Here is a 25,491-nt window from a genome sequence, read left to right as displayed (position 1 = left end):
GGCATACTATAGACACCCCCCAGGTACGAAATTTAAAGGGATATTACACTTTTATTGTTTGACTTTAAGCATTATTAAAATCACTGCTCCTGAAAAAACGTCCGTTTTTAAAACTTTTTTTTGCATTGATTCATGTCCCCTGGGGCAGGACCCAGGTCCCCAAACACTTTTATTGACAATAACTTGCATATTAGCCTTTAAAATTAGCACTTTTGATTATTCATGTTCGTGTCCCATAGACTTTAACGGTGTTCGCGTGTTCGAACGAATTTTTTTCCTGTTCGCATGTTCTGGTGCGAACCGAACAGGGGGGTGTTCGGCTCATCCCTATTCCTTGGTCTACCAGTATGCTTGCCTTTAACCACCTTCCCATGTTGTTTGTATTTGGTCCACGTTTTAGACACAGCCGACTGAACAACCAACATCTTGTGCAACACTGCGTGATGATTTACCCTTTTTACCTACATACTAACAAGCAGATTTAATATGATGCAGGTGTTAGTGTTTGTAATGAAAATGTACAGGGTGATTCCTTAATTTTTTCCTCAGAATTGAGTGATTCCATAATTTATTCCCTGTGCTTGTTCTATAAATCTAACTGTTACTGGCCACCACAATTATTTTTCTTGATTTCTTTTAGTGTTTCTTAAAGCCAAAAAGTTGCCATTTGAAATGCCTTTAGTTTTTGGCCATGTCTGTGATCTGCTTTTTTTCTACAACAATAAACAACTGAAGGAACAACCTCAGGGACTGGTGATTCCATAATTTTTGCCAGGGGTTGTACATTAGAACTCCTCAGAGAAGTAGCAGTAGGATCTGTGCAGGGGGAATTGTGGACCTCCAACTCCAAAGGCTACATGGAGGACAGGGAGTGCTTCTGTGACCATGAGGGCATGGGAACATGACTAGCACGTTCCTTAATTTAGCAGTTGTGTGCCCACATTACCTTCTGTTTAATATTAAAGAAACATTTTCCCTTTGTGAAGGTTTTTATTTATCTAGGTCAGTGGCTTATAAACTTTTCAGAAAGAGGGGCAATATTTTACAAATATTTGTGAGCTGAAAGAAATATTTTCTAAAAGAATGAATAAAAATTAAATAAATGAATAAACATGAAACAAGAAATAACTTCACATGAGAAGCCCCCCTTTCACATTAGAAGCCCCCATTTCACATAAAAAGCACCCCCCCCTTGCACAGCAGAATCTCCCCTCGCCCCTTTGCACATCAGGGCCCCACTTTCACATCAAAGACTTTCGTAGACATCGGAGCCCCATGTCCCTACCTTACAGGTCTGCACAGAGGGTAGGAGGTTGAGCAGGTTCCCTTCTGAATTCTGGGGTGGCCCTGGATGGTGCTGCCCTGGAATGCTATTTGTTATGGGCATTACTTTCCTCCATGTGTTATTTGAATTTCAAATCTCATTAGTGAAAATAACTGTCATTGTGGCAAAAAGGGGATTGTTATAGCTTAGTGCATTGAGAATAATGCCCTTTTAGCACAGAGCCCTGCAATTACACATTTTGTATGTCGTGATAACTGCTGTGAAATCTGATTTTGCATTGTTACTGTGACATGTGTGGGAGCAGCCATTTCTGGTTGCTTCTATAAGGTGCAGGCTCTGCAAGTGTCATATCGAGCCTTGCTTCATTACTCAGTACTTAAGTGACCCAGAACAAAGTTCTGTGAGTGGAGTCTAAAAAATGTGAACTTCCTACCTGCATGCTTGTTGCATGTCAGTTACTTTCCAGGTAGTCAAGCCTAGATGAAGATACAGAACCTGCTCCCTTAAAAAGAACTCAGCAATGGCAGTTGCTGTAGTTATATCCTCATAGGTTTCCCTTCAATTCATTGATTTTATGGTTTATATTGTTGTGTCTGACTTTAGCAGATCTTTGGCTGTGATAGTTGGGGCTCCCTCCATGTAAATAAAAAGAAGGCCCCCAATAAATAGAACATTTGCCTTCCTCTTCAGAAACCCGTTTATTATTTAATGACTCCATCCAAAATTGTATAAATATAGTTGTTCACCTTTATGGTACAGTATATGGTCATATTTCATTTGTGGGTTTTACCGTACAGTTAGAACTAATGTATTCTCATTATTTGATCAGCACTGTGTCATAGATACTCAGGGCTGAGCTGTAAGAGATTTCCTGCTTAGTCATATACACAGTCAATATAGTGATGATTGGATGTAATGGGTGGGGAGAGAGGAGGGAGTGTTTCTTCCTCACTAGAAACATGCACAGATCATGTAATCCATCATAGTCAAGATAAAAATGGAACTCATACATAGGAGGTAATGGCTCTTTTTTTTTTTTTTATTCCCCTTTACTGCCTAGCTCTAAAAGCACAGGGCTGCATTATCTCCATAGGATATAAATACACACATCTTTTTAAAATTGCTGCAAAAGCAGGAATGCCAACTGACATGGCAAGAAAAGGTGTACTGAAAGTAAAAAGGTAACAAAAGCAGAAATGTATAAAACGCGTACACTGTGACCAGCTGAGCTACACTGTATTTGTACAGTCCAGTAGGATTATTATTATTATTATTATACTGGATTTATAGGATTAAACACAACTCAGCCACACTGGGGTCACCAAGGCCTTTTAGTAAGAACATTCATAGAAGCTACTTTGAGCTTTTACCCTGCCTTGCATCTAAGAATGTGCAAACAAACTTTTACAGAAATAATAGAAACCCATGATATGTAATTTCATATGCAGACAAGCAGTGAGGAATCCCACTAATACACACTGCAGCATTTATTCACATAATACCATTTGATCCTGCCATAAAAGGTTCTTGTTCAGTTACTTCCTTTTAGGAGGTGGGCTCCCAGGTGTGCTCTTGTGTTGCAATCATTTCTCATTCACCTCTGGTGGAAACTAAAAGCAGTCATGCTAACTCACATGGGGGTTACTTTACTTAAGGCAGATAGGCTTTTCACTTGCAAGGGAATTTTCCCTTATCTCAGTGAATGTGGAAAACGTATCTCTTCAGGCAGGCCTACCACGCCTCACCTAATAAACTACACTTTTGTTGTGTACACACGACCGGTTTTGCCGTCGGAATAAACTCCAAAGGTTTCTCCGATGGAACTCTGACGGAATTCCATTCAAGCGGTCTTGCCTACACACTGTCAACCCAAAGTTCAACCAAAGTCCGACCGTCCAGAACACGGTGACGTACAACACGTACGACGGGACTAGAAAAAGGAAGTTCAATAGCCAGTAGCCAATAGCTTCAATCTCGTACTTGCTTCAGAGCATGCATTGTTTTTGGTCCGTCAGGACAGCATAAAGACGAGCGGTTTTCCCGATAGGAATTGGTTCCGTCGGAAATATTTAGAATACGTTCTACTTCTAGGTCCGTCAGAATTTTCGAAAAGGAAGTCCGATGAGGCACACACACGATCGGAATAGACGATGAAAAGCTTCTGTCTGACTTTTTCTGTCGGAAATTCCGCTCGTGTGTATGCAGCTTTTCACTTTCTCCATCAGTTCGTCCCTCACAATTATCACCTTTATATCACTGAACACTGCCTTTTAGATTGTAAGTGCTTATGTGCAGGGCCCTCTGATTTCTCTCGTACTGAAATGTATTAGCTTGCACATGATTGGATGATGAAAGTCAGCAGAGCATCACCTCATTTTGTAAGCTAGACAAAAATTCCCTTCTAAAATGGACAGCCTATATGCCTTTAGTAAATCAACCCCATTTCTCAAACAAGGTCCAATGTTATCACTATTTGTAATCTGGTCCAAAGCAATGATGTTCTGCTCAAGCTGGAATACATGCATGTAGACAGGAAGTGCTGAAAGAGGGCAGCAGCACTGAGATGCAACAAAGGATAAAAAGGAGGTGAAAAAACATGTTACATCGAGCTTTAATAAAAACTTAATATCATCCAGCTATGGTCATGACCACCAATCAGATTCAGACTTCACGTCAGGTTGGATGCTGATTGGTGGATCAGGAGTACAATAACTCCAGTGTTTTTTTAGATTAAGTTGGCATATACACTGATCAGCCATACCTTTCTGACCCCCCCCCGCCTAATATTGATTAGGTCCCCCTTTTGTTGCCATAACAGTCCTGACCTGATGAGGCATGGATGCCACTAGACTGCTGAAGGTATGCTGTGGTATCTGGCACCAAGCCATCAGTAGCAGATCATTAAAGTTGTAAGTTGTGAGGTGGGGCCTCCATGGATCAGGCTTGTTTTTCCAGAACATCCAACAGATACTTGATTGGATTAAAATCTGGAGAATTTGGAGGTCAAGTAAACACCTTGAATTCACAGTTGTATTCCTCAAACCATTCAAGAACCATTTTTGCAGTGTGGAAAGTGAAAAAGGCTATCAGGGAATACCGTTTGCATTAAGGGGTGGACTTGGTTAGCAATGTGTAGAAGTCAAAGCAATATCTACATGAATGGCAGGATCCAAGGTTTCCATGAAGAACGTTGCCCAAAGCATCACACTGCTTCTGCCGTCATGCCTTCTTCCCATCTCTTCCCCAGGTAAGCGACACAGCCATCCACATGAGTAAAAGAAAATGTGATTCATGAGATCAGGCCACCATCTTCCATTTCTGATGCTCACATGCTCATTGTACGCAATTTTAACTATGAACACGGGTAAGCTGCTGTCTAATATATCCCACTGAATATCAGATGTCACTGTAATGAGATAATCAATGTTATTTACTTTACCTGTCAGTGGTCATAAAGTTATGGCTGATCGTTGTATAGCCTTTAGTAGGGACAGATTTCTTTTAAGTGGCGGTTAGGATTGCTTCAATAAAGGTCATATGTATATACTCAGCGAGGTGTGGAGGTGGAAAATCTACTTACAGTTTAAAAAAAAAAAAAAAAAAAAAAACTTTTTTGTGTAATAGAGTCAAAAAAGACACAGGGTGGGAAAATCGTTCAGAGGCTGAATAAAAAATAAAAAAATAATAATATAGGGAAAACTTATTTTGGAAAATGTTTGTATGTTTATTCTATATTTATCACTAAAAAGATGAAAATAATACTTTAAAACAAAAAAAACAAAACAAAACAACAACAGTATCCATGATTTTTGTTTTAGGTCACATGATACATTCATACATATGTTGATCTGATCTAGACCAGTCTTTCTCAACTTTACTGAGACCAGGCCCCGCTAAACTCTTCCAAAACCTTCTGTGCCCCAACAATAAAAAGGAGGGGGCTGGGGATTTTGCAAGGCCAATGTGGGAGACTGGAGGACACTGTGTGGGGTTGGAGGCTCTGCAGCAAGCTAGGAGGCACTGTGGGAGGTTGCTGGGCACTATGGAGACTGAGGGGACTTACGGACCACTGTGGGAGGTTGGCAGGCACTATGGAGCCTGAGGGATCTTAGGGGGCACTGTGGGAGGTTGGCGGGCACTATGGAGACTGAGGGATCTTAGGGAGCACTGTGGGACGTTGGCAGGCACTATGGAGACTGAGGGATCTTAGAGGGCACTGTGGGAGGTTGGCGGGCACTATGGAGACTGAGGGATCTTAGGGGGCACTGTGGGAGGTTGGCGGGCACTATGGAGACTGAGGGATCTTAGGGGGCACTGTGGGAGGTTGGCGGGCACTATAGAGACTGAGGGATCTTAGGGGGCACTGTGGGAGGTTGGCAGTCACTATGGAGACTGAGGGATTTTAGGGGGCACTGTGGGAGGTTGGCGGGCACTATGGAGACTGAGGGATCTTAGGGGGCACTGTGGGAGGTTAAGGGGCATTGCGGGCCACTATGGGAGACCTGGCAGGAGGGAGGCTGTGGTGTAGCAGTGGGCACGCCCCCATGATTTTAAAATTACTGATCTACATAATTATCACACATTATCTTTCATAATTCATGAATTTATCAAGCAACTTACTTACAGGTTATGTGATTATCTAAATCCAAATGACTTTCATATAATAGAGGATTGGTGACCATTGTGTGCATGTTTGTGGTTACTTTAAACACTCTTATTTTGGAAATGGGCCATGTTGTGTTTTAGCATAATTTTAATGCTGGACTGCTGGGAATGGGGGATATTTTGGGGCAGTGGATCCAATTTATGTACTGTGGGTGCCGTCTTCTGAAATATTTACAGTTTTATACTACCATGCTCTTTTGAAAAGCTAATGAATCAAGTATTACAAACTACAAAATTCCACTAAATGTAAAATATACAAACTGTGCTGGTGTGTTTAACATACACCAGACTTCAAATCATGTGTGTTTCTGAACCATAAAAAATGTGCACAATATTGGATACCTGATGTACATTAAAGAATGTGTTACATTTAATATTCCTGATATGTGCCTGCTGTACCATGTACTTATATGAAAAAGTATCCTGTTCTCTTTATATTGCTTCCTTTGTGTGAAATCCCTGGTGTTCCCTGTTCCCTCTGTTTGCCTATTAAAAACTGATCACACTAGACATAAGAGCACAGCATGGTCAGTTTTCTGTGCTAGGTACTCAGCCTGCTCTCCTCCAATTATTAGACTTGTACTGACACATCTCCCCCCCTGCACAGCCATTCACTGGAAGGAACAGTGTGCTGCTGTTTCCTATCCCCAGCTCTCTAAGCTCCTAATGCAGCTGAGAACAGAGAGTAGGTAATCACTTAAAAAAAAAAAAAAAAAAAAAAAAGGTATTAATAATGTATACACAAAGTGTAGCCTTTCATTTATATTTTAAACAGAATGGGTTGTTTTACAAGGTAAGGGTTCACATATACTTTCATCTTTTTACTTTTGTAATTATTTTACTTTAAATAACATTGTAACCCTAAGTTTATTCCAAACTTTTAAGTACAGGGAAATGCAACATGTTTAGGCTCTTAAAGCATATCTAAATCCAAAAACCAGTCCGCAGTTTGAAGGGCCTGGAGCGGCTGCTATTTAGCTGAGCTAGAGAAGAAGAAGAGAGCGCAGTATGTACAGACACAGTTTGAACAACCTAGAAGCCTGCTTGGGAGCAGTGCCCAGTGCAGTGTCCAGCCCGATCTGCAAACAGCAGGACAAAGGGGGATTGAGGGGCCAGCATATTATGCGGAGAGCCACACCATGTTGCATGTCTAATGGTAGGAGGGTGCAGCATTTAAAACAGGAGGAGGAGTGCTGGTATGTACTATTCAGAAGATATGGAATTGCATAGGGGCATTTTTTGGAAAATGTTCCTTCTGGTGAACCTACACTTTAATGAGGTATTGGGAATTTGCAGAAGCAACTTGTGTTCTAGTTAAACAAGATTGACTTTATGTCAGTAACTGCCAAATTTAGGGGCACACAGCAAAAGGAGTGAAGCAACTTCAACCACATGTTAGAACATAAGAGAAATCTTCACAGCTCAGAGTCCTGTGACAAGAAGATGGAGTACCACCCAGAGTCAGATGTTCTAATAGTTAAATGTTTTCTAGGAAATATTAAAAGATCATGGTCTGAATTCACTTATTATCTAAAGAGGTTTTATAGAACCCATCTGTCAACATCCTTTTATAACAGTGTCAGTTTAATTTAAAACAGATAGAACATCAAGATTTTACAAACGTGATAAGTGTATCATTGCTCATAGCAATCCAAACGTATTTTCTTATTTTCCATGATATGAAAGTTAACAAAGGCAAAAGAACACACATTTTTTAATTTTTTTTGTGTGTGATATGTTGTCTCCAGTGTTTTATAATGTTAAGGGTAAAGATTATCATGTGATTAAGTTGTGTGACAACTCACTGCCCACAATTAAATGGGTGTGTAGCCGTCAAGATGTCTATCACAGGGCAAGCATGGAGAACCCCAGCATGCAAGATAAAGCACATCCTTCATCCAACATAGGCCTCGTCTGTCTGATTGGCCACAATTTGTACTGTAGAGGAACCTCAGACAGTTTCAGCTGCCCTATAGCTTGCATGCAGAAGAATAAGAGGAGGCACCATATGAAAAAGGTCCAGGAAAGTTACATATTACAAGACATCGTAAGTGCAGCTAAATTCTACATGTAAAATAAGGTACACACAACATATTCCACAGCAAAACAACAAAGTGAAATGCTGAGGCCTGCAAATTATGATGCACACACAAATTATTTATTATAGTATTAAATATTATATGAGCTAAACTAAACTAAAGCCTGCACACATTATGGGCAGACACGCTGGGGTCCATACACAAGGGCTTCTGATCTTTTCTGTTCGATTGCTCAGACCCGCAGATGACCCTTTCTTGTCAGATGTGCCCATCCACTGTTCAGAATGTGGATGCTATACTGCATGTGAATACCAATTTATCTCTACATGATCAAGAGAACAAAGCTGAATTAGTCAACACAGTACTTTCCAACCAGTTTAGAGGCATCAGATTCAAGGTAATGAGCAGCTTAATACAGTGTTTCTCAACCTTTTTTCAGTCAAGGCACCCTTTAAAATTATGGACAATCTCAAGGCACCCCATTCTAAAATGTGTAAAACTTTTCTAATAGTTTTAAATAATGTGGTATCGACAGAGACGTAGGACACTCAACATTAGAGGTAATTTATTCTTCCAAAGCAAATACACTTTTGCACACAGGTACTGACTAGTGTTTCTCCTCTCCCACCGCTTCTATCCATCACTCAGCTAATGTGACCCCAGTGTTGATGGAGATGGACAGGGATGCTGTGCAGGCAATCAACACCCTTCTTTATCAACACTGATGATATCACTGGTTGTTAGGACGCTGGGGGCTTGAGGCTGGGTTCACACTGCTGCAGTGCGAATTTACCGCGATTTTACCGCGATTTTACCGCGATTTTACCACGAATTTCAGGAGTTGGATATAGCTGCGATTGATAGTCTAGCCAATGGAATCATAATGTAAAAAAAAAAAAGGGTCTTAACTTCCTGTGTACTTCCTGGTTTTTGTGGAGAGTAGTGTGGTGGAATTCGCACATATGTGAACCAATCAATGCGATTCAAGAACGATTTACATTGATGTCTATGGAGACTAAATTCGCAACGCAACGCAGTAAACTCGCACAGGACCTTTTTTTCACGCAGGTTATATTCGCAACGCGTCGATGTGAACGGCACTAATGTTAATCTATGTAATTTAAATGACTTGCGAATTTGAGCGATCGCAACGGCTCAAATTCGCAATAGAATTCGCAGCAGTGTGAACCCAGCCTGAAGGTTGTAATGGTGCACAATGAAAACCTGTGGCTTTGTGTAACTAAAATGCAGGTTTGATCCACCTGCTGGCTTGTATACATTTTTGGGCAGTTTTTAGACATTTTGCCAAGGCACCCCTGAAGAAACATTAAGGCACCCTGGTTGAAAAAGACTGAGCTAATATTTTAAAGACAAGCTTTAGCCAATAATTTTTGATTTAAATAGAGTAGGGTAGGATTTGGAGCCTTGGACAGGTGATATTTCTCACTACATATCCTGTCTGACATCCAAACACCTAAAAATGAAATGGTAGGAATCTCTCCAATGGGGATGCCAGCAGTGTGACTAAAACTTAACTTTTCAAAAAGTGGTATTTCTATTGCACCTTGGGTCCCCATTGAGCAGATTTGCTAAAGGGGAGACAATTTTTGTAACTCACCTTTTTTTTTTTGGTTAGACTGTAGTTTAATATTGATTAGTCCTCTTTAATAGCAATAGTGCGTGTAGTCCAGATTTTCCCTCACAACCTTTTCTGACACCTGTCAAACGAGGCCTCCCGAAAATGTTGCTAGTTTACAGCCATCAGATTAGAGAGAGATGTCACATTGTTCCAGCATGTGTGGGAAGCTAAATGAAAAAGCACATCTAATATCCTGTGCTTGCCGTACACACTGACCACCATGAAATCAGTACTTGCAATAGCATGTTAATAAAAATTTTATGCCACCGAGTTTTACATCTGCTGTGTGTCTGACTTAAATACTGTATACTGTAAATTGCACTTTTGCTTCATCTAGAGTGCCACAGGTCGGTACGCTTGCTGCTGGGAAGACTCTCTAAATAAGTGTGTTAGATAATATTTTTATTGGGCCACATTTTCAAAAAAATTTAATCATTTATGATGAAGGCACTTTATGCCTCATAAGGTTTTTACTCCCCCTTTTTTAAAAAATTATCAAGTTAAGAAAAAAGTATTTCAATGTATATGCCTTCTCTGATACCTTTTCAAAAAAGTAACTACTTATAACCTGATGCTTTGTGTATTGGTCCATCACAAGGTCCATAATAACATGGATGAACGAGTTTGGGGTGGAGGAATTTGCCTGGCCTGCACAGGGTCCTGACCTCAACCCCATAGAACACCTTTGGGATGAATTAGAGCGGAGACTGGGAGCAAGGCCTTCTCGTCCAGTGCCTGACCCCACAAATGCGCTTCTGGGAGAATGGTTATACATTCCCATAGACACACTCCTAAACCTTGTCGACAGTCTTCCCAGAAGATTCGAAGGTGTTATAGCTGCAAAGGGTGGGCCAACTCAATATTGAACCCTACAGACTAATACTGGGATGCCATAAAATTTCATGTGCGTGTAAAGGCAGCGTCCCAATACTATATATATATATATATATATATATATATATATGTGTGTGTGTGTGTGTGTGTATGTATGTATGTATGTATGTATGTATGTGTGTATGTGTGTATGTATGTATGTGTTTGTGCTAGCTCATGACTACAACCAATGATATTTAAAAATGAATAAGTAACCAGTGATATATAAAGATCTACAAATAAAATCAATATATGTAATAAAATCATGAAAATAAAAGAAGTCCAATGGTATATGTAAAAAAAAAAAAATCAATAAATCCAAAGAGTCTGTGATATACAATCCACCACTCTGATCCACCACGGGAGTCTTTCCAAGGTAAATATTTCAAAGTAGACTGGGGTTTCAAGATGTGCTGTTTAAGCTCTTTGGAAGATGAGATGAAAAAAAACGGGTAACGCTGACGACCGTAGACACAGTGGTTGGCCAAGAAAACTTAATGCAGCATGAAAGACACATCATGCTTACTTCCCTTCGACATCGGAAGATGTCCAGCAGTGCCATCAGCACAGAACTGGTGGGACCCAGGCACACCTGTCTACTGTCTGGAGAAGTTTGTCCAGAAGTGGTCTTCATGGAAGAATTCACGGCCAAAAAGATGTACCACTGTCGTGGAAAAAAGGCTAAAGTGACTCAACTAAGCATGAAGACATAGGAACTGGGGTGCAGGAAATAATAGCAGGTGCTCTAAAATGAAGGGTCAAAGTTTGAAATATTTAGTTGTAGCAGGAGACTGTTCATGAAGGGCTGGAGAGTGGTACAATAATGAATGTCTGCAGGCAACAGTGAAGCATGGTGGAGGTTCCTTGCAAGTTTTGGGTTGCATTTCTGCAAATGGAGTTGGAGATTTGGCCAGGATCAACAGTGTCCTCAATGCTGAGAAATACATGCGGATATTTATCCATCATGGCACATCATCAAGGAGGTGTGTGATTAGCCCCAAACTTGTTTTGCAGCAGGACAATGACTTCAAACATGCAACCAATGTCATTAAGAACTTTCTTCAGCATAAAGAAGAACAAGGAGTCCTGAAAGTGTTGGCCCCCACAGAGCCCTGATCTCAACATCATCAAGTCTGTTTGGGATTACATGAAGAGACAGACAGATTTGAGGCAGCCTACATCTACAGAAGATCTGTGGTTAATTCTCCAAAATGTTTGGAACAACCTACCTGCCGGGTTCCTTCAAACACTGTGTGCAAATGTACCTAGAACAATTGATGCTGTTTTGAAGGCAAAGGGTGGTCACAACGAATATTGATTTGATTTGGATTTCGCCTTTGTTCTTCTGCTCATTTACTTTCCATTTTGTTAAATGATAATAGTTTATTTTTAACACTTTTATTTCTAAAAGCATTCTTAATTTACAGCATTTTTTCACACTTGCCTCAAACTTTTGCACATTAGTGTATACACACACGCAGACTTCCTCGTTCCACCACTCGTGTATTTCAAGAGGTGCTCCAAACCAGTATTAAAATGAAAAAAAAAAACCCCTCAGTGTAGTATTTTAAAATTTTAGCATTAAATATAAATATCACCCAAAGATTATAAATTACAGCTCCTGATATTACTGTGGCTCACCAGGTGTAAATGACCCACTGTCCAATCATTTGAATTACTAAAATCATCCACATCAGAGTCCACACAGGAATACCATCAACTCAAGTTACCCACGTCCAATACATAAAGGGAAGGCTCCCCCATGATAATTTACCCCTTTTTTCTCTAATACTTATAAACTCAATGCTCCCTCAAGCTCCTGGTAGCTACAGAGAGTACATTTGGCTGGCTACAGTGTTCAGAAGCTGTCACCAAAAACAAAGGATAAAGGATAAAGGAAACTCGTCATGAGATAAACATGGAGGCTGCAATTACCAAGCTAACTGAACAATTGATTTTAGAATAAGAAAGAGGTCAAAGAACATTTTTGCAATCTGTATTATGGTTTCCCAGGAATATTCTCCACAGGTAATCAATTCTAGTGATAAACTCTGTGCTAGCCTCTCTACACCACCTCTCTGAAATGTACGACCAGAAAAAAGATCTGAGGAAGGGCAGGCAGCCTTTGGCTGGAGGATTTTGCTTAAATCTTTGCTGCTGCTGACTGCCCGTCCTCTGGCTGGGAAATGTTCCCTCTATTTTTGCTGCGGAAGGACGGGCAGCCTTTTCTTTATTTTTTGCACAGGGACAAGGTGGTGTATTAGCCTAGGATTTACTTTTTTTGCTAAGGGAGGGCCCTGGTGATCATGCCATCCCTGACCACATTTGTTTCACCAAAACGAAATTAATCTACCTCCACATGCAGCACCTATGCCTCTGAATTTTGGTCTGTCTGTCCCTTTTTGAATAAATTTAATGGCAGCTATGGCAATAGTGGGGAAAAATATTTGGTTTATTGATATGCACAACGTTTGTGCACAAATGTGCACTGACATGCTGAAAACAAAGGGCAGTCTTGACTGTTTCAGGAAAAAGTTTACACTGCCAAAACCTCTAACAAAATAAGGGCCATAGTAAATTATACGTCACAAAATAGAAATCCTGATTTGGAGACAGGTGGGCAGCTTATATCCTGTCCAATTGATTTTTTTCTGCTGCCTGCCATTCCCCCTGGCCATTGGTTTTTCCAACTACATTTGCTGCTGTCTTCCCTTCACCCTGCATTGTGGAAGGATGGGCAGCCTACGGCCGTAGGCTTTTGTCTCTAGTGCAGGGTATTGTTCCACCGTCAGAAAATGGGTCAAAGAGGTTGTTGTAGAACACATCCTCAAAATGTGACATGTTGGCCTTCCTCTGGGAGGCTCTCAGTAGATTCCCGTATCAGGTAGGGGTGAAACTTTACCCCTTGAAGCTTCAAACCAATTTCCCCCTCCTCTACACTACCGCAAGCACCACCTTCTCTCCACCTCCTCACCCCCAGCACCCCAACTCTCCACCTAACCGCCAGCACCCCAACATTCCCCCTCACCACCAGTACCCCAACATTCCCCCTCACCACCAGTACCCCAGCATTCCCCCTCACCACCAGTACCCCAGCATTCCCCCTCACCACCAGTACCCCAGCATTCCCCCTTACCACCAGCAAACCAACCCTCCTGCAAAATAATCAACTAGTGACTAGTGAATGGCTTTCTGGGCAAAATAATGGCAGCTGGATTCCTGACACATGTGGTGTGGCATGGGTCACATAAAAAAAGACTAACTGCAGAACTCCTGTATTCAATGCATATGTCCTTGAATTCATATGGCCCAATATTGAGTACCACTTGGAGCAGTGTACAGCTGGCGTGTATTCCAGTCTGTCATTGAAATTGACAGGCTGCTTGCATGCTATACGTTGCACCTGTGCCATAGAAAGCCAGTTTATGTGCAGCTATGTGCCTTTGGGGAGGAGGTGCGCATGCCTTTTGCTGCTGACTCGTCTCATTGAGGTGTTGCTCCCAACGAACTCTTTGGCGCTTAGTCATGTGTTGCCATGTGGTAACCAAAACGGCTGTAGTTTTACTATGGGCGATGCGCTGCAGACCACAATGGTGCTGTCGACAGCAGATATGTTAAAAAAAAAGACACTCTGCAATTTCTACCAATAGCTTAAGTCTATGTTTTGCATATTTTGGGGATAATTGTGAATATGGAGATGGGACGGGGTACATTGAAAATGGGGTTGTGCTTTTAAAATGTTTGTGTGCACGCAGACATTTTATTAAACTTTTAAGACAATGCAGTGTGATACTACTACTACTACTGATACAAAAAAAGGACCCCACAAACTACATTATTAAACTGTTGTGAGTCTAGACAGTTTGTTTGAAGTTGAAGACTTTAGATTTATTTTTTGTTTTGTAAGAGTAAAATGTGATTCTAGAATATTTTCCAGTTTAAAGTGGTTCTAAAGGCAGAAGGTTTTTTAACCTTAATGCATTCTATGCATTAGTGTTAAAAGCCATCTACTGTCTGTGTCCCCCGCCCCCTCCCTAAACACCTACTGTACCTGACACCACTCATGATCCAGCGCTGTCCTTGCTGGCAGCACCGCTCCGCTCTCTTCCTGCATTCACACGCTTTACTGAAAGCAGCAGGAGCCAAATTCTGTGAAGTGGTTCCAAAGCCATGACATTTTTTACCTTAATGCATTCTCTGCATTAAAGGGGGATTCCGGCCGGGAAAAAAAGAAATTTAAAAGTCAGCAGCTACAAACACTGTAGCTGCTGACTTTTAATAAGCACACTTACCTGTCCTGGGTGCCGACCCGTCCCTCGGCTCTCGGGTCCTGGCACCGCCATTCCAACTAAGGGAAACAGGCAGTGGAGCCTTGCGGCTTCACGGCCTGTTTCCTACTGCGCATGCGCGAGTCGCGCAGCGCTTTGTGAATGGGACGCGATGTGTTGTGGGACACACACAGTTCCCATAACACACCGCGCCCCATTTCCAAGAAGACAACGCTGGGAGGAGAAGACTAAACATTACCACGGCGTAGAAAGAGGCAGATTAGGAAGACTGCCTAGCAACAGCAATTTCAGGTGAGTTAAACTTTTTTTTTTTCCTCCAATTTTTTTAGGAATAATTTTATGCAATTTTTTTTTTTTTTTTAGGGTGGACCTCCACTTTAAGTTATCCGCTTCCGGACCACCTACCACGGCCCGGCTGCGGGAAATCATGTACCTGTATGTGATTTCATGCAGAGGTCTTGGGCGCACATGCGCGCCACCGGCGACCCACTCCCGCTGTGATTGGAGAGGCACAACGGCGGTCTGACTATGTAAACAAGGCCGGCCGCTGTTCTGTGAGGGAGGAAAATCGAGATCTTGAATTTCTGCTATGCAGAAACACGGATCTCTGTTTTCCTACAGTAACAGCATCCCCCCCCCCCCAGTTAGAAAGCACCTCCCTAGGAGCACACTTAAACCTATGATCACCCCCGATGTTAACCCCTTCCCTGTCAGTGTCATTTATACAGTGACAGTGCTTTTTTTTTTTTTTAGCACTGATCACTGTATTGGTGTCACTGGTCCTCAAAAAGTGTCACTTATGCCGCGTACACACGGTCGGACTTTCCGGCATACTTGGTCCGGCGGACCAGAGTGTGCCGGACAATCCGCCCGTGTGTGGGCGGCGGCGGACTTTTCCGGCGGACTTCTTCCCAAAAGCCCGCCGGACCTAGATTTTAAACATGTTTGAAATCTTTCCGTCGGACTCAGTTTCGGGCGGAAAGTCCGCTCGTGTGTGTGCTGGTCCGACGGAAAGCCCGCTCGTGTGTAGGCTGGTCCGACAGACCAAATACGACACGAGGGGATGGTATTGCATCTCGCGCTCGCTGCAATAGGAAAAACAAATCTTCCTATTGCGGCGAGCGCGGGGCATACCAGGCCCTTAGGTCTGGTATGGATTATAAAGGGGAACCCCGCTACGCCGAAAAAACGGCGTGGGGCCCCCCCTAAAATCCATACCAGACCCCGATCCGAGCACGCAGCCTGGCCGGTCAGGAAAGGGGGTGGGGACGAGCGAGCGCCCCCCCCCTCCTGAACCGTACCAGGCCGCATGCCCTCAACATGGGGGGTGGGTGCTTTGGGGGAGGGGGGCGCCCTGCGCCCCCCCCCCAAAGCACCTTGTCCCCATGTTGATGAGGACAAGGGCCTCTTCCCGACAACCCTGGCCGTTGGTTGTCGGGGTCTGCGGGCGGGGGCTTATCGGAATCTGGGAGCCCCCTTTAATAAGGGGGCCCCCAGATCCCGGCCCCCCACCCTATGTAAATGAGTATGGGGTACATGGTACCCCTACCCATTTACCTAGGAAAAAAGTGTAAGTAATAAAACACACTACACAGGTTTTTAAAATATTTTATTAAACAGCTCCGGGGGGGGGATCTTCCTCCGGCTTCGGGGGTCTTCTTCCGGCTTCGGGGGTCCCTCCGCTTCATCTTCTCCCGGCGTCCGGTTGGTTCTTCTCCGCTCTCCGGCCTCTTCTCCCGGTGTCGCAGGTCTTCGGCCGGCCCCTCCGCTCTCTTCATGTAGCTCTATTGCGAGCGGAGGTCCGAACTTCTGGGCTTCTTGGCTTCTTGGCTTCTCTTCTCTTCTCTTCCCCCAGATGTTGACACGACGCTCTCTCCGGCTGGACTGGTCTCTGAGGGCTGCGTTGTGACTTATATAGGCGGAGACCCCGCCCCCATATGATGTCACAGTCCTTGGGCATGCTGGGACTGTGACGTTTTAGGGGGCGTGGTCGACCACGCCCCCTAAAACGTCACAGTCCCAGCATGCCCAAGGACTGTGACATCATATGGGGGCGGGGTCTCCGCCTATATAAGTCACAACGCAGCCCTCAGAGACCAGTCCAGCCGGAGAGAGCGTCGTGTCAACATCTGGGGGAAGAGAAGAGAAGAGAAGCCAAGAAGCCAAGAAGCCCAGAAGTCCGGACCTCCGCTCGCAATAGAGCTACATGAAGAGAGCGGAGGGGCCGGCCGAAGACCTGCGACACCAGGAGAAGAGGCCGGAGAGCGGAGAAGAACCAACCGGACGCCGGGAGAAGATGAAGCGGAGGGACCCCCGAAGCCGGAAGAAGACCCCCGAAGCCGGAGGAAGATCCCCCCCCGGAGCTGTTTAATAAAATATTTTAAAAACCTGTGTAGTGTGTTTTATTACTTACACTTTTTTCCTAGGTAAATGGGTAGGGGTACCATGTACCCCATACTCATTTACATAGGGTGGGGGGCCGGGATCTGGGGGCCCCCTTATTAAAGGGGGCTCCCAGATTCCGATAAGCCCCCGCCCGCAGACCCCGACAACCAACGGCCAGGGTTGTCGGGAAGAGGCCCTTGTCCTCATCAACATGGGGACAAGGTGCTTTGGGGGGGGGGCGCAGGGCGCCCCCCTCCCCCAAAGCACCCACCCCCCATGTTGAGGGCATGCGGCCTGGTACGGTTCAGGAGGGGGGGGGGCGCTCGCTCGTCCCCACCCCCTTTCCTGACCGGCCAGGCTGCGTGCTCGGATCGGGGTCTGGTATGGATTTTAGGGGGGGCCCCACGCCGTTTTTTCGGCGTAGCGGGGTTCCCCTTTATAATCCATACCAGACCTAAGGGCCTGGTATGCCCCGCGACGGGGCTAGCAAGGTGTCAATCTCGCCGATAAAAGCGGCAAGATTGACATCCTTTTCTAGTCCCGTCGCACCTGAGTCACGTTCAAAATGAACGGACTTGTCCGTGTGTGGGCAAGTCCGTTCATTCTGAAAGTCCGCCGGAACTCCGGCGAAAGTCCGTCGGAAAGACGGGCGGACTTAGCCCGCCGGAAAGTCCCGGCGTGTGTGGGCAAGTCCGTCCGTTTTAAAGTCCGGCGCACCTGGCGGACAAAGTCCGTCGGAAAGTGTGCCGGACCAAGTAGGATAGAAAGTCCGCTCGTGTGTACGCGGCATTAGTGTCAGATTTGTTCGCTGCAATGTGGCAGTCCCACTAAAAATCACTGATCGCTGCCAATAATAGTAAAAAACAATTAAAAAAAATAAAAAGTCCATAAATCTATCCCATAGTTTGTAGACGCTATAACTTTTGTGCAAACCAATCAATATACACTTATTATTATTACCAAAAATATGTAGCAGAATACATATTGACCTAAAGTGATGAAGAAATTTGATTTACATTTTTTTTGTTGGATATGTTTTAGAATAGTAAAACAGAAAGTAAAACATAGCAGAGGTGATCAAATACCACCAAAAGACAGCTCTATTTATGGTAAAAAAACAACATTGATTTTATTTGGGTACAGCGTCGCACGACCGCGCAGTTAAAGAAACGCAGTGCAGTATCGCAAAAAATGGCCTGGTCAGGAAGGGGGTAAATCCTTCCGGGGCTGAAGTGGTTAAACAATGTCCCAGTAGTAGTATTACCCCCTCACCCCCCCTAAATACTTACCTCCTCACTCGATCCAGTGATGTGCCCATCTGTAGCAGCTCTCTCCGTGCATTCACAGGACAGAGAGGGCACAGCGGGAGCCTTTGGCTCTTGCTGCTGTCAACTAAATCCTGTGAGCAAGGAGGGAGAGCGGGGGCAGGGCTAAGCTGCACTGTAAGTGTTTATGGACACACACAGCCTGGTTTGGGAGTGCACCCACATGAGTGCCCCCATAGCAAGCAACTTGTTATGGGGGCACTTGGAGAAGAGGAGGAGGAGTGGACAGCGCTGGCATGGGACCCCAGAAGAGAAGGTTCAGGGCTGCTCTGTACAATGGTATAAGGTAAGTTTAACATGTTGGTTACTTTAAATGTAAAAAGTAACTTTACAATCACTTTTAAAACCACTTTAAAAGCATCTCCCAAGCATGTACAGTAATTGAAAGGGTTGGTGTTTTCCCCATGTCATCATCACATTAAAAGTAGGACCCTCTCCCCACCATAAAGTATTTTACATTGGTACATGTCCCATGTGACAGTACCCAGCCCCCACACTTTTATTTTTTTGTCAGTCTCTTGCTATTAGTCTTGAAAATGGCCAGAATTGCTTCCGCAGACTTCAATGAGTTTGATGAACGCCCTCAGAACTGAACCTAGGCACTTTCCCTAGTATGGTGTGTTATTCATATCCATCGCACAGGCTTAGGAGTTTCAGGGGAAAAGAGTTAACACTTTACTTAGAGCCATTAAAAAATGTCATTCAAGAAATGGGTCACCTTTGTAAGCGTCCCATAGCCTGCTAGAATTAAATGAAATGTAGGATTTTACTGCCCTGCCCCTGCTTTATAATAGGACGTTTATATGGAAAGGGAATCCATACAGAGTATAGGCTTGCAATGGATGTTGTATACTAGTTGTTTCCATTACAGATGACCTGTTGGTGTCAAGAAACAGTAACTAACAACAGTCACAGACAACAATAGGATAATTCCAGTACTAGTCAGATAAACAGGAAGAATGCCTACACTTGTATGTTACTGAAATTTGTAATGAGGAGCAAGTATGCACTAAGGCTGGATTCACACCTATGCATTTTTAGTTCTTTTTGCATTTTGCAGATTTGCACTACAAAACGTGTTCCATAGGAAACCATGTTAAATGGACTGTAGTGCAAATCTGCAAAAAGCACTCAAAATGCATAGGTGTCAATCCAGCCTAACAAGGCCAAACCTGGGACTAGTCTGGCAATCTAAAACAACTCAAGAAACATTTAAAGGGCAGTTTCCTTAGGCCGGCCATAGGTGGTTCCTACTGAACTGGCCAAGATTCAAACCATGTATGGGCAGGCTGAATGTACCAGGTTGATCGATCAACTGGGGTACAACCAGCTGGATTTCCTTGCAATTATCGCTAGTGGCTGCTATAGCCGCTAGCAATAATCACTGTCTCTGGCAGGAGGGATTCTCCTATCAGCACTGTCTGTGGTGATGGGGGAATCGTGTAAATTTCTTTCCTGAATCCATGGGTTGGGAATTTGCACTACTGCCTGCCTTAGTCTTCCAACGATCACTGCTGGTTGGGTGCCATTAGCTGAACAGTGCACATGCTTTCCATCTAGTATCAGTAATTACAGCTCCATTCACATTTCCCATTTAAAGCAAAAACATCTTGATATGAACCTGGTGTTGCCATTGCTAACAGCCTTCTATAACTGCTAGCTGTCTGTTACGCTGACCCTTTGGCTTCAATACTTTCGGAGTTTCCTGCCTGAAGAAAGTATGCGGAAAGTGCTGTCGGAACTGATAATGTACCTAATTGGGCAGTAACCCAAACTACTGAAACCTCACAGTCAATAGCAGCTAGAAGCATAGTTGTTGCTTCACAGGAGAAACAGGCTCTTCAGGAAATATTTATAGCAGATACCGCTTGGGGAGAAAAAAAAAAATGTAGGCACTATAACTCCTACCTTTTAAATGCTATAAATGCGTTGTTTTCTTCATATTCTATGGGGTCACATGACCACAATTCCTCAGACCCTCTTTGTTATGTACAGGGGTATGGGGTGGAATTTCTTAAGCATGACATCACCCACCTGCATCCACTGCTTTAGATGTTGACGGAGGAAGCAGTAGTCTTCTCCCACCAGCAACACATGACACAGACGGGTCAGGGCTTTGCAGTTGATTGAAATGTGTTCAAAAGAGTTTGAAAGAATTCCAAGTTCAAAAACATCACAGATCGAAGATACAGGATGGCAGCAATATTGTTTAACATTTCACGCAGGATGTGCTTAGTCATAATAAGTCAATTAACCACATAGAAAATGAAGGAAAAAAAATTGTGCTTCATTGCATGCTGTGTGATGGGGGCCAACAGTATTTAAAAGGTGTCTTAACTTTTACTTTAAGCCTCATCAAAGCGTACATCTGCAGCTGAGCTCACAGGTACAAGTATAAGAAACCTGTACAAATCAATGACAGGTGCCGCTGCTGTCCATGGCTGTTCACATGTAACTGTACATTAGCCGGCTACATTGGATTAGAAAAAGATGAGCGGCCCTGTACACAGACAGTTTGCTCTGATTCTTTTCACCATACTGCCCTATTTTGCTGTGTGAATGAGGCATTTTGGCTGCTGCAAACATTTTCATTTCAAACTGAATTTTTTTCCTTCATGCATGTTCATGTCCTGTTGAGGTATTGGTTTATGATATGTGAAAATGCAGGTACTAGCGGTAACCAATCAGAACCCTATATACATGACTCAGCTATAGCTCATATCTAGTATCAGAGGATGCAATCATCTTCCTCCAAAGACTGTTGGGGTTTTAAGGGAAGTACATGTCAACACTGCCCTGGAAGTAGCTGTGTCTTTAAGGAGTCAGATATCACTCCAGCTCAGAATAAGAACCTTGGCTAAGCCATCTATAAGGGTCACAATAGTGAGATCAATGGCTCCCACACATCTGGTACACATTGATTTAGCTGTCTTTATCAAGATCACAAAAGATGAAAATGGGAGATAAGGATTTTTTTTCCCTAGCAACCATCCAGTGGCAGGACAAGGTCCACTTGCACCCAAGGTAAAAAGGCCAAAGCGTGCCCCCTGCACAGTGAACTACTTTAAACTACTTTGGCAGCATAGGTTACAGGTCCTGTCCTTTTTGCAGCCCCGTCCTGCTGAAGCGCTCAAGGTGGTTGTCTCTTCTGCCTACCTTTTGGCACAGCCCTGCTTTGATTCTCAAGATGGCACTGGAAATAAACTTCTAAAAGAGATACATCACTAAGCTTTTCTAAAACTTGCTGCTTCATGAAATAAATACCTGGTGATCCTGCCAGTTCATGGCTTTCTACCTGCAGGGTGACAATGCTATTTGGCCTACCTTGAATTTACTACAGTGTTGTCACACTGTGCAGGGGTGTCGAACAAGTTCCACTTTAATGCACAACAACAAGATTGCTTTTCTTTTCTATGGGACCCATTCACATCTGTGCACTGTTATGCCATGTGTTGGGAAAAATAGTACAGGTGCGTTTTTGGTGCATCAGCACACATTGGCCCATAGACTTTAATGGCAGCATACAAAAAACACATGTAACATGCATTTTCTTGTGTTCTAGTGCATGACAATAAGCCCCAGCTCCTGACAACCTCTACTTTTTTTACTTTCATTAGCCAAACATAAAATGCAGAATGCATGAAAATGCACATTGAAACATGCATCAAAGACACACATAAATGGCAGGAAAATATGTGAACCTAGCCTTAAAATCCCCGGATGCCTCAAATTATAATTGGTACCAGGGTTTTGCTAGGTCTGCAAAAGATCTGGGGCTAGAGCCCATAGCAGCGGTCACCAACCTTTTTGCAGGTCCGGGTGGGGAGGTGGGCACGCCAGTGGTAAGCAATTTTTCGGGGGCAAGGGCGTTTCAATCATCATGGCACCATGGTTGATATGGTGTCAGGGTGATTGAAGCACATTGTTTCTATTGTTACATTCTAATATATAATGAAGTGGTTCAACTCACCATAATGTAGAAACAGTGGGAGCCCTGGGCGTGTCACTTCACTTGCCCCATGATCTCCGGCCACCAGATGCATCATGTCACTTGCCACCGTCGCCTGTCACCAGATACAGCTTTTTAACTTGCCGCCGTCACCTCCCACTAGATGTGGATTGTTACTTACCACATCACCTGCCACCATTTGCAGATTGCCACGTCACCTGCCACCATTTGCAGATTGTCACTTGCCACGTCACCTGCCACCATTTGTAGATTGTCACTTGCCACCTCACTTGTCACATCACCTGCCATTTTCAGATTGTCACTTGCCACCATTTGCAGATTTTCGCTTGTCACGTTCACCTGCCACCATTTGCAGATTGTCACTTGCCACCATTTGCAGATTTTCACTTACTACGTCACCTGCCACCATTTGCAGATTGTCACTTGCCACGTCACCTGCCACTAGATGTGGGTTGTCACTTGCCATGCCGGCCAGTGCCACCAAATGTGCATTGTCGCTGCATTGTTAGCAGGCTGGCAGCACTGGTCCATTTAGTGAGGGTAGGAGAGCGGAGATGTGGGGCGGGCAGTGAAAGATGATGTAATCTCTCTGCTCCCCGCCACACCTGTGACATTTAAGAGGCCCACGCTGTGAGGGCTGAACAGCGCTGATGTGTGGTGGGCAGTGAGAGATGATGTCATCTCTCTGCGCCCCGCCGCACATTGCTCCCACATTGAAGTGGCCTGGCTGTGAGGGTGGAAGAGTGGTGACATGTGGGCGGAGAGAGATGATGTCATCTCTGCTCGTCCGCCCGCTTGTCTCTCTCCTCCACCTCTAATGCCGCCCGTCTGCAGCAGCCGTGACCCGCTGGTTAGGCACAAAACAGATTACAGCGCACACATACAAAAATGACATTTATCCTGCAAGGCTAGTTAAAAACACCTGAACATATTCAAAAATACGGGGGTTTGGTCACACTATATGGTCATATAGTGCTAACTAAGCCCACTTAATGCAACAATGTACCCCAAATTAGTGGGTCCTACCCTAGTAATAGAATGAAAGTACCTGTGTCTCAACCATGGGAGATTCCTCCTATGCAATGGTGGCCACTAATAAGAGATAATGAAGAGGGGGAGGGGTGCTCCGCTGGATAGGCAGGGACACAAGAGACTCGAGGCTATGGGCTCCAGATTCGGGGCTCCAGCCTCGATAGCCACCCCCTGGTGACACCTATGATTGGTACCATACAGAACAAGCAGTCGTGCCATCAACATTAATGCTTAAATTCAATGAATTGTTCAGCAATTAGACTGTAGAGTATGGAACATTACACCTGATAGGTTGTTATGGGAAACAGCATTATTTGCTTGAATCTGTATCTCTCCTTTGCATGAATGAAGAGAAGAGTATCACAGTCTCAGATTACAAGTATCATTCAAGTGTTTGTTATTCCAAAAACAACTGAAGGTGAGCGTATTACCTGCCTATGTGTCCCATTTGCATATGATCCATTGCTGTAGATGTTGTGACCATTTTCCTGGGGAACAGCCTTCCCTCTTGCAGTCTTCTTTGTGCTTCCCCTGTAGGCAGAGGAATGCCCTGAAGCAGCCCCATTAGTCTCACCCTTTAGATGAAGGGTCAGGCCACAAAACCTCTGGAACTGGGCCACCAGCTGAGGATCCTGCAGAGTTTTGACCAGCTCCAGGGCCATGTTCTATGTAACTGAAACTAGAAAAGAGGTAACAGAACAGGTCCAGCCCTTGCTATGCCCTTTGATCAGTATTGATATTGCAAAAAGTAGAGAGCGTGGGAAACAGGTGTTCAGGGAGGTCCTTGCACCTGCACACACCTTACTACCAAGTACCTGAATCTGCAACTGTAACGCTTTCCCTGCCGATTCCATCCAAGCAGAAGCAGCAGCACACCTTACATGAGTGAAGGAGCCATTCCCTCCATCATGTCTGCAAAGACAGGTCGGACTTGTTCTACCTTTGTCCCAGTTTAGGGTGGCTCTGTACAGCACAGGGAATGGTTTATGAAGATCTTTGTCACTGTGAACAGGATTAATGAGTAACTACATTACTTTGAATTGAGAATAGATTATCATACAAATTACATTGATTTTTGTGTCTGTATAACCATAGAATTTTTTTTAAAAATAAATTCTTTATTTAAATGCATTTTATTGCATAAAAAGAGAGGATTATCGGCAATGTATATTAGATTGCAGTCCAGGTACATTAGTCACAGTCCATGCCATATATTTTTAAATTCATAATGAATGAAGCGAGGCATAGGATCTCTATCAATAGATGATATATAGTAAATGTGTATGGCAATTGTCTTTGCTGCAACAAAAGTCCTATTCATCTCCATAGTGATTGCAAGTTTCTGTATATACACAGCACAAGTCTATATTGGAATGGACAATTTACATAAATATCTACCTGAGCCTGATGTACATCCAGCACAGACAAGCGTATGCCTCAACTCCATCCCTAATACAGGGGAACAGAAGTTGTTTCATCACTACAGACAGCCAGGCATAAATCAGTGCTCACTAGACCAGTATTGTTCCAAAAACTTTAATCATTTTTTCTGCTCACAAAACAGGTTTAAAAATTATATTCAAGAGAACCTGAACTCTTATAGCTGTGCCAAAATAAGACAGGCACTACGTTCATGTTTGTGGCACGACAATTGTGTACCGTTAGTATGCAAGACAAGATCCTGGCACACGCCCTTTTGACAAAAAGCAAACGCTCGGTTGGCCAACAATCATACTGTGTGTACGAGATTTTACAGGTTTGCCAACCTCTTATTTGCTGAAATTGAGTAGTGTGGACATATAGCCCCAATGGACTTACACAAAGCTTCCAATCAGGTCTGCCTGAAAAACTGATAGACAGATCTCATCAGAAAACCCATGTGAAAGGACCATTACACATTTATAAATGTAAAAAAAGACTTACAGAAACACATGATAGATTTCTTAGAGTTGATTAGCAATACATAGTTATTTATCAATAAATTTGCCC

At 43.7% G+C, this 25,491-nt stretch overlaps 1 protein-coding gene across 1 annotated transcript in view; it reads right to left on the bottom strand.

Moving 5' to 3' along the window:
* SGPP2 (sphingosine-1-phosphate phosphatase 2) overlaps positions 1–24,439 on the bottom strand; it is a 92,416-nt gene extending 67,977 nt beyond the window's left edge. Inside the window, exon 1 of the mRNA XM_073625948.1 lies at positions 23,934–24,439. Within this exon, the coding sequence (XP_073482049.1) occupies positions 23,934–24,164 (231 nt within the window). The 5' untranslated portion in view covers positions 24,165–24,439. The remainder of the gene's footprint in view (positions 1–23,933) is intronic.
* Positions 24,440–25,491: the final 1,052 nt, after the last annotated feature.

This window comes from Aquarana catesbeiana, linkage group LG04 (genome assembly GCF_042186555.1).
Source record: "Aquarana catesbeiana isolate 2022-GZ linkage group LG04, ASM4218655v1, whole genome shotgun sequence".
NCBI classification, from domain to species: Eukaryota; Metazoa; Chordata; class Amphibia; order Anura; family Ranidae; genus Aquarana; species Aquarana catesbeiana.
This window is presented reverse-complemented; position numbering and strand designations above follow the sequence as displayed.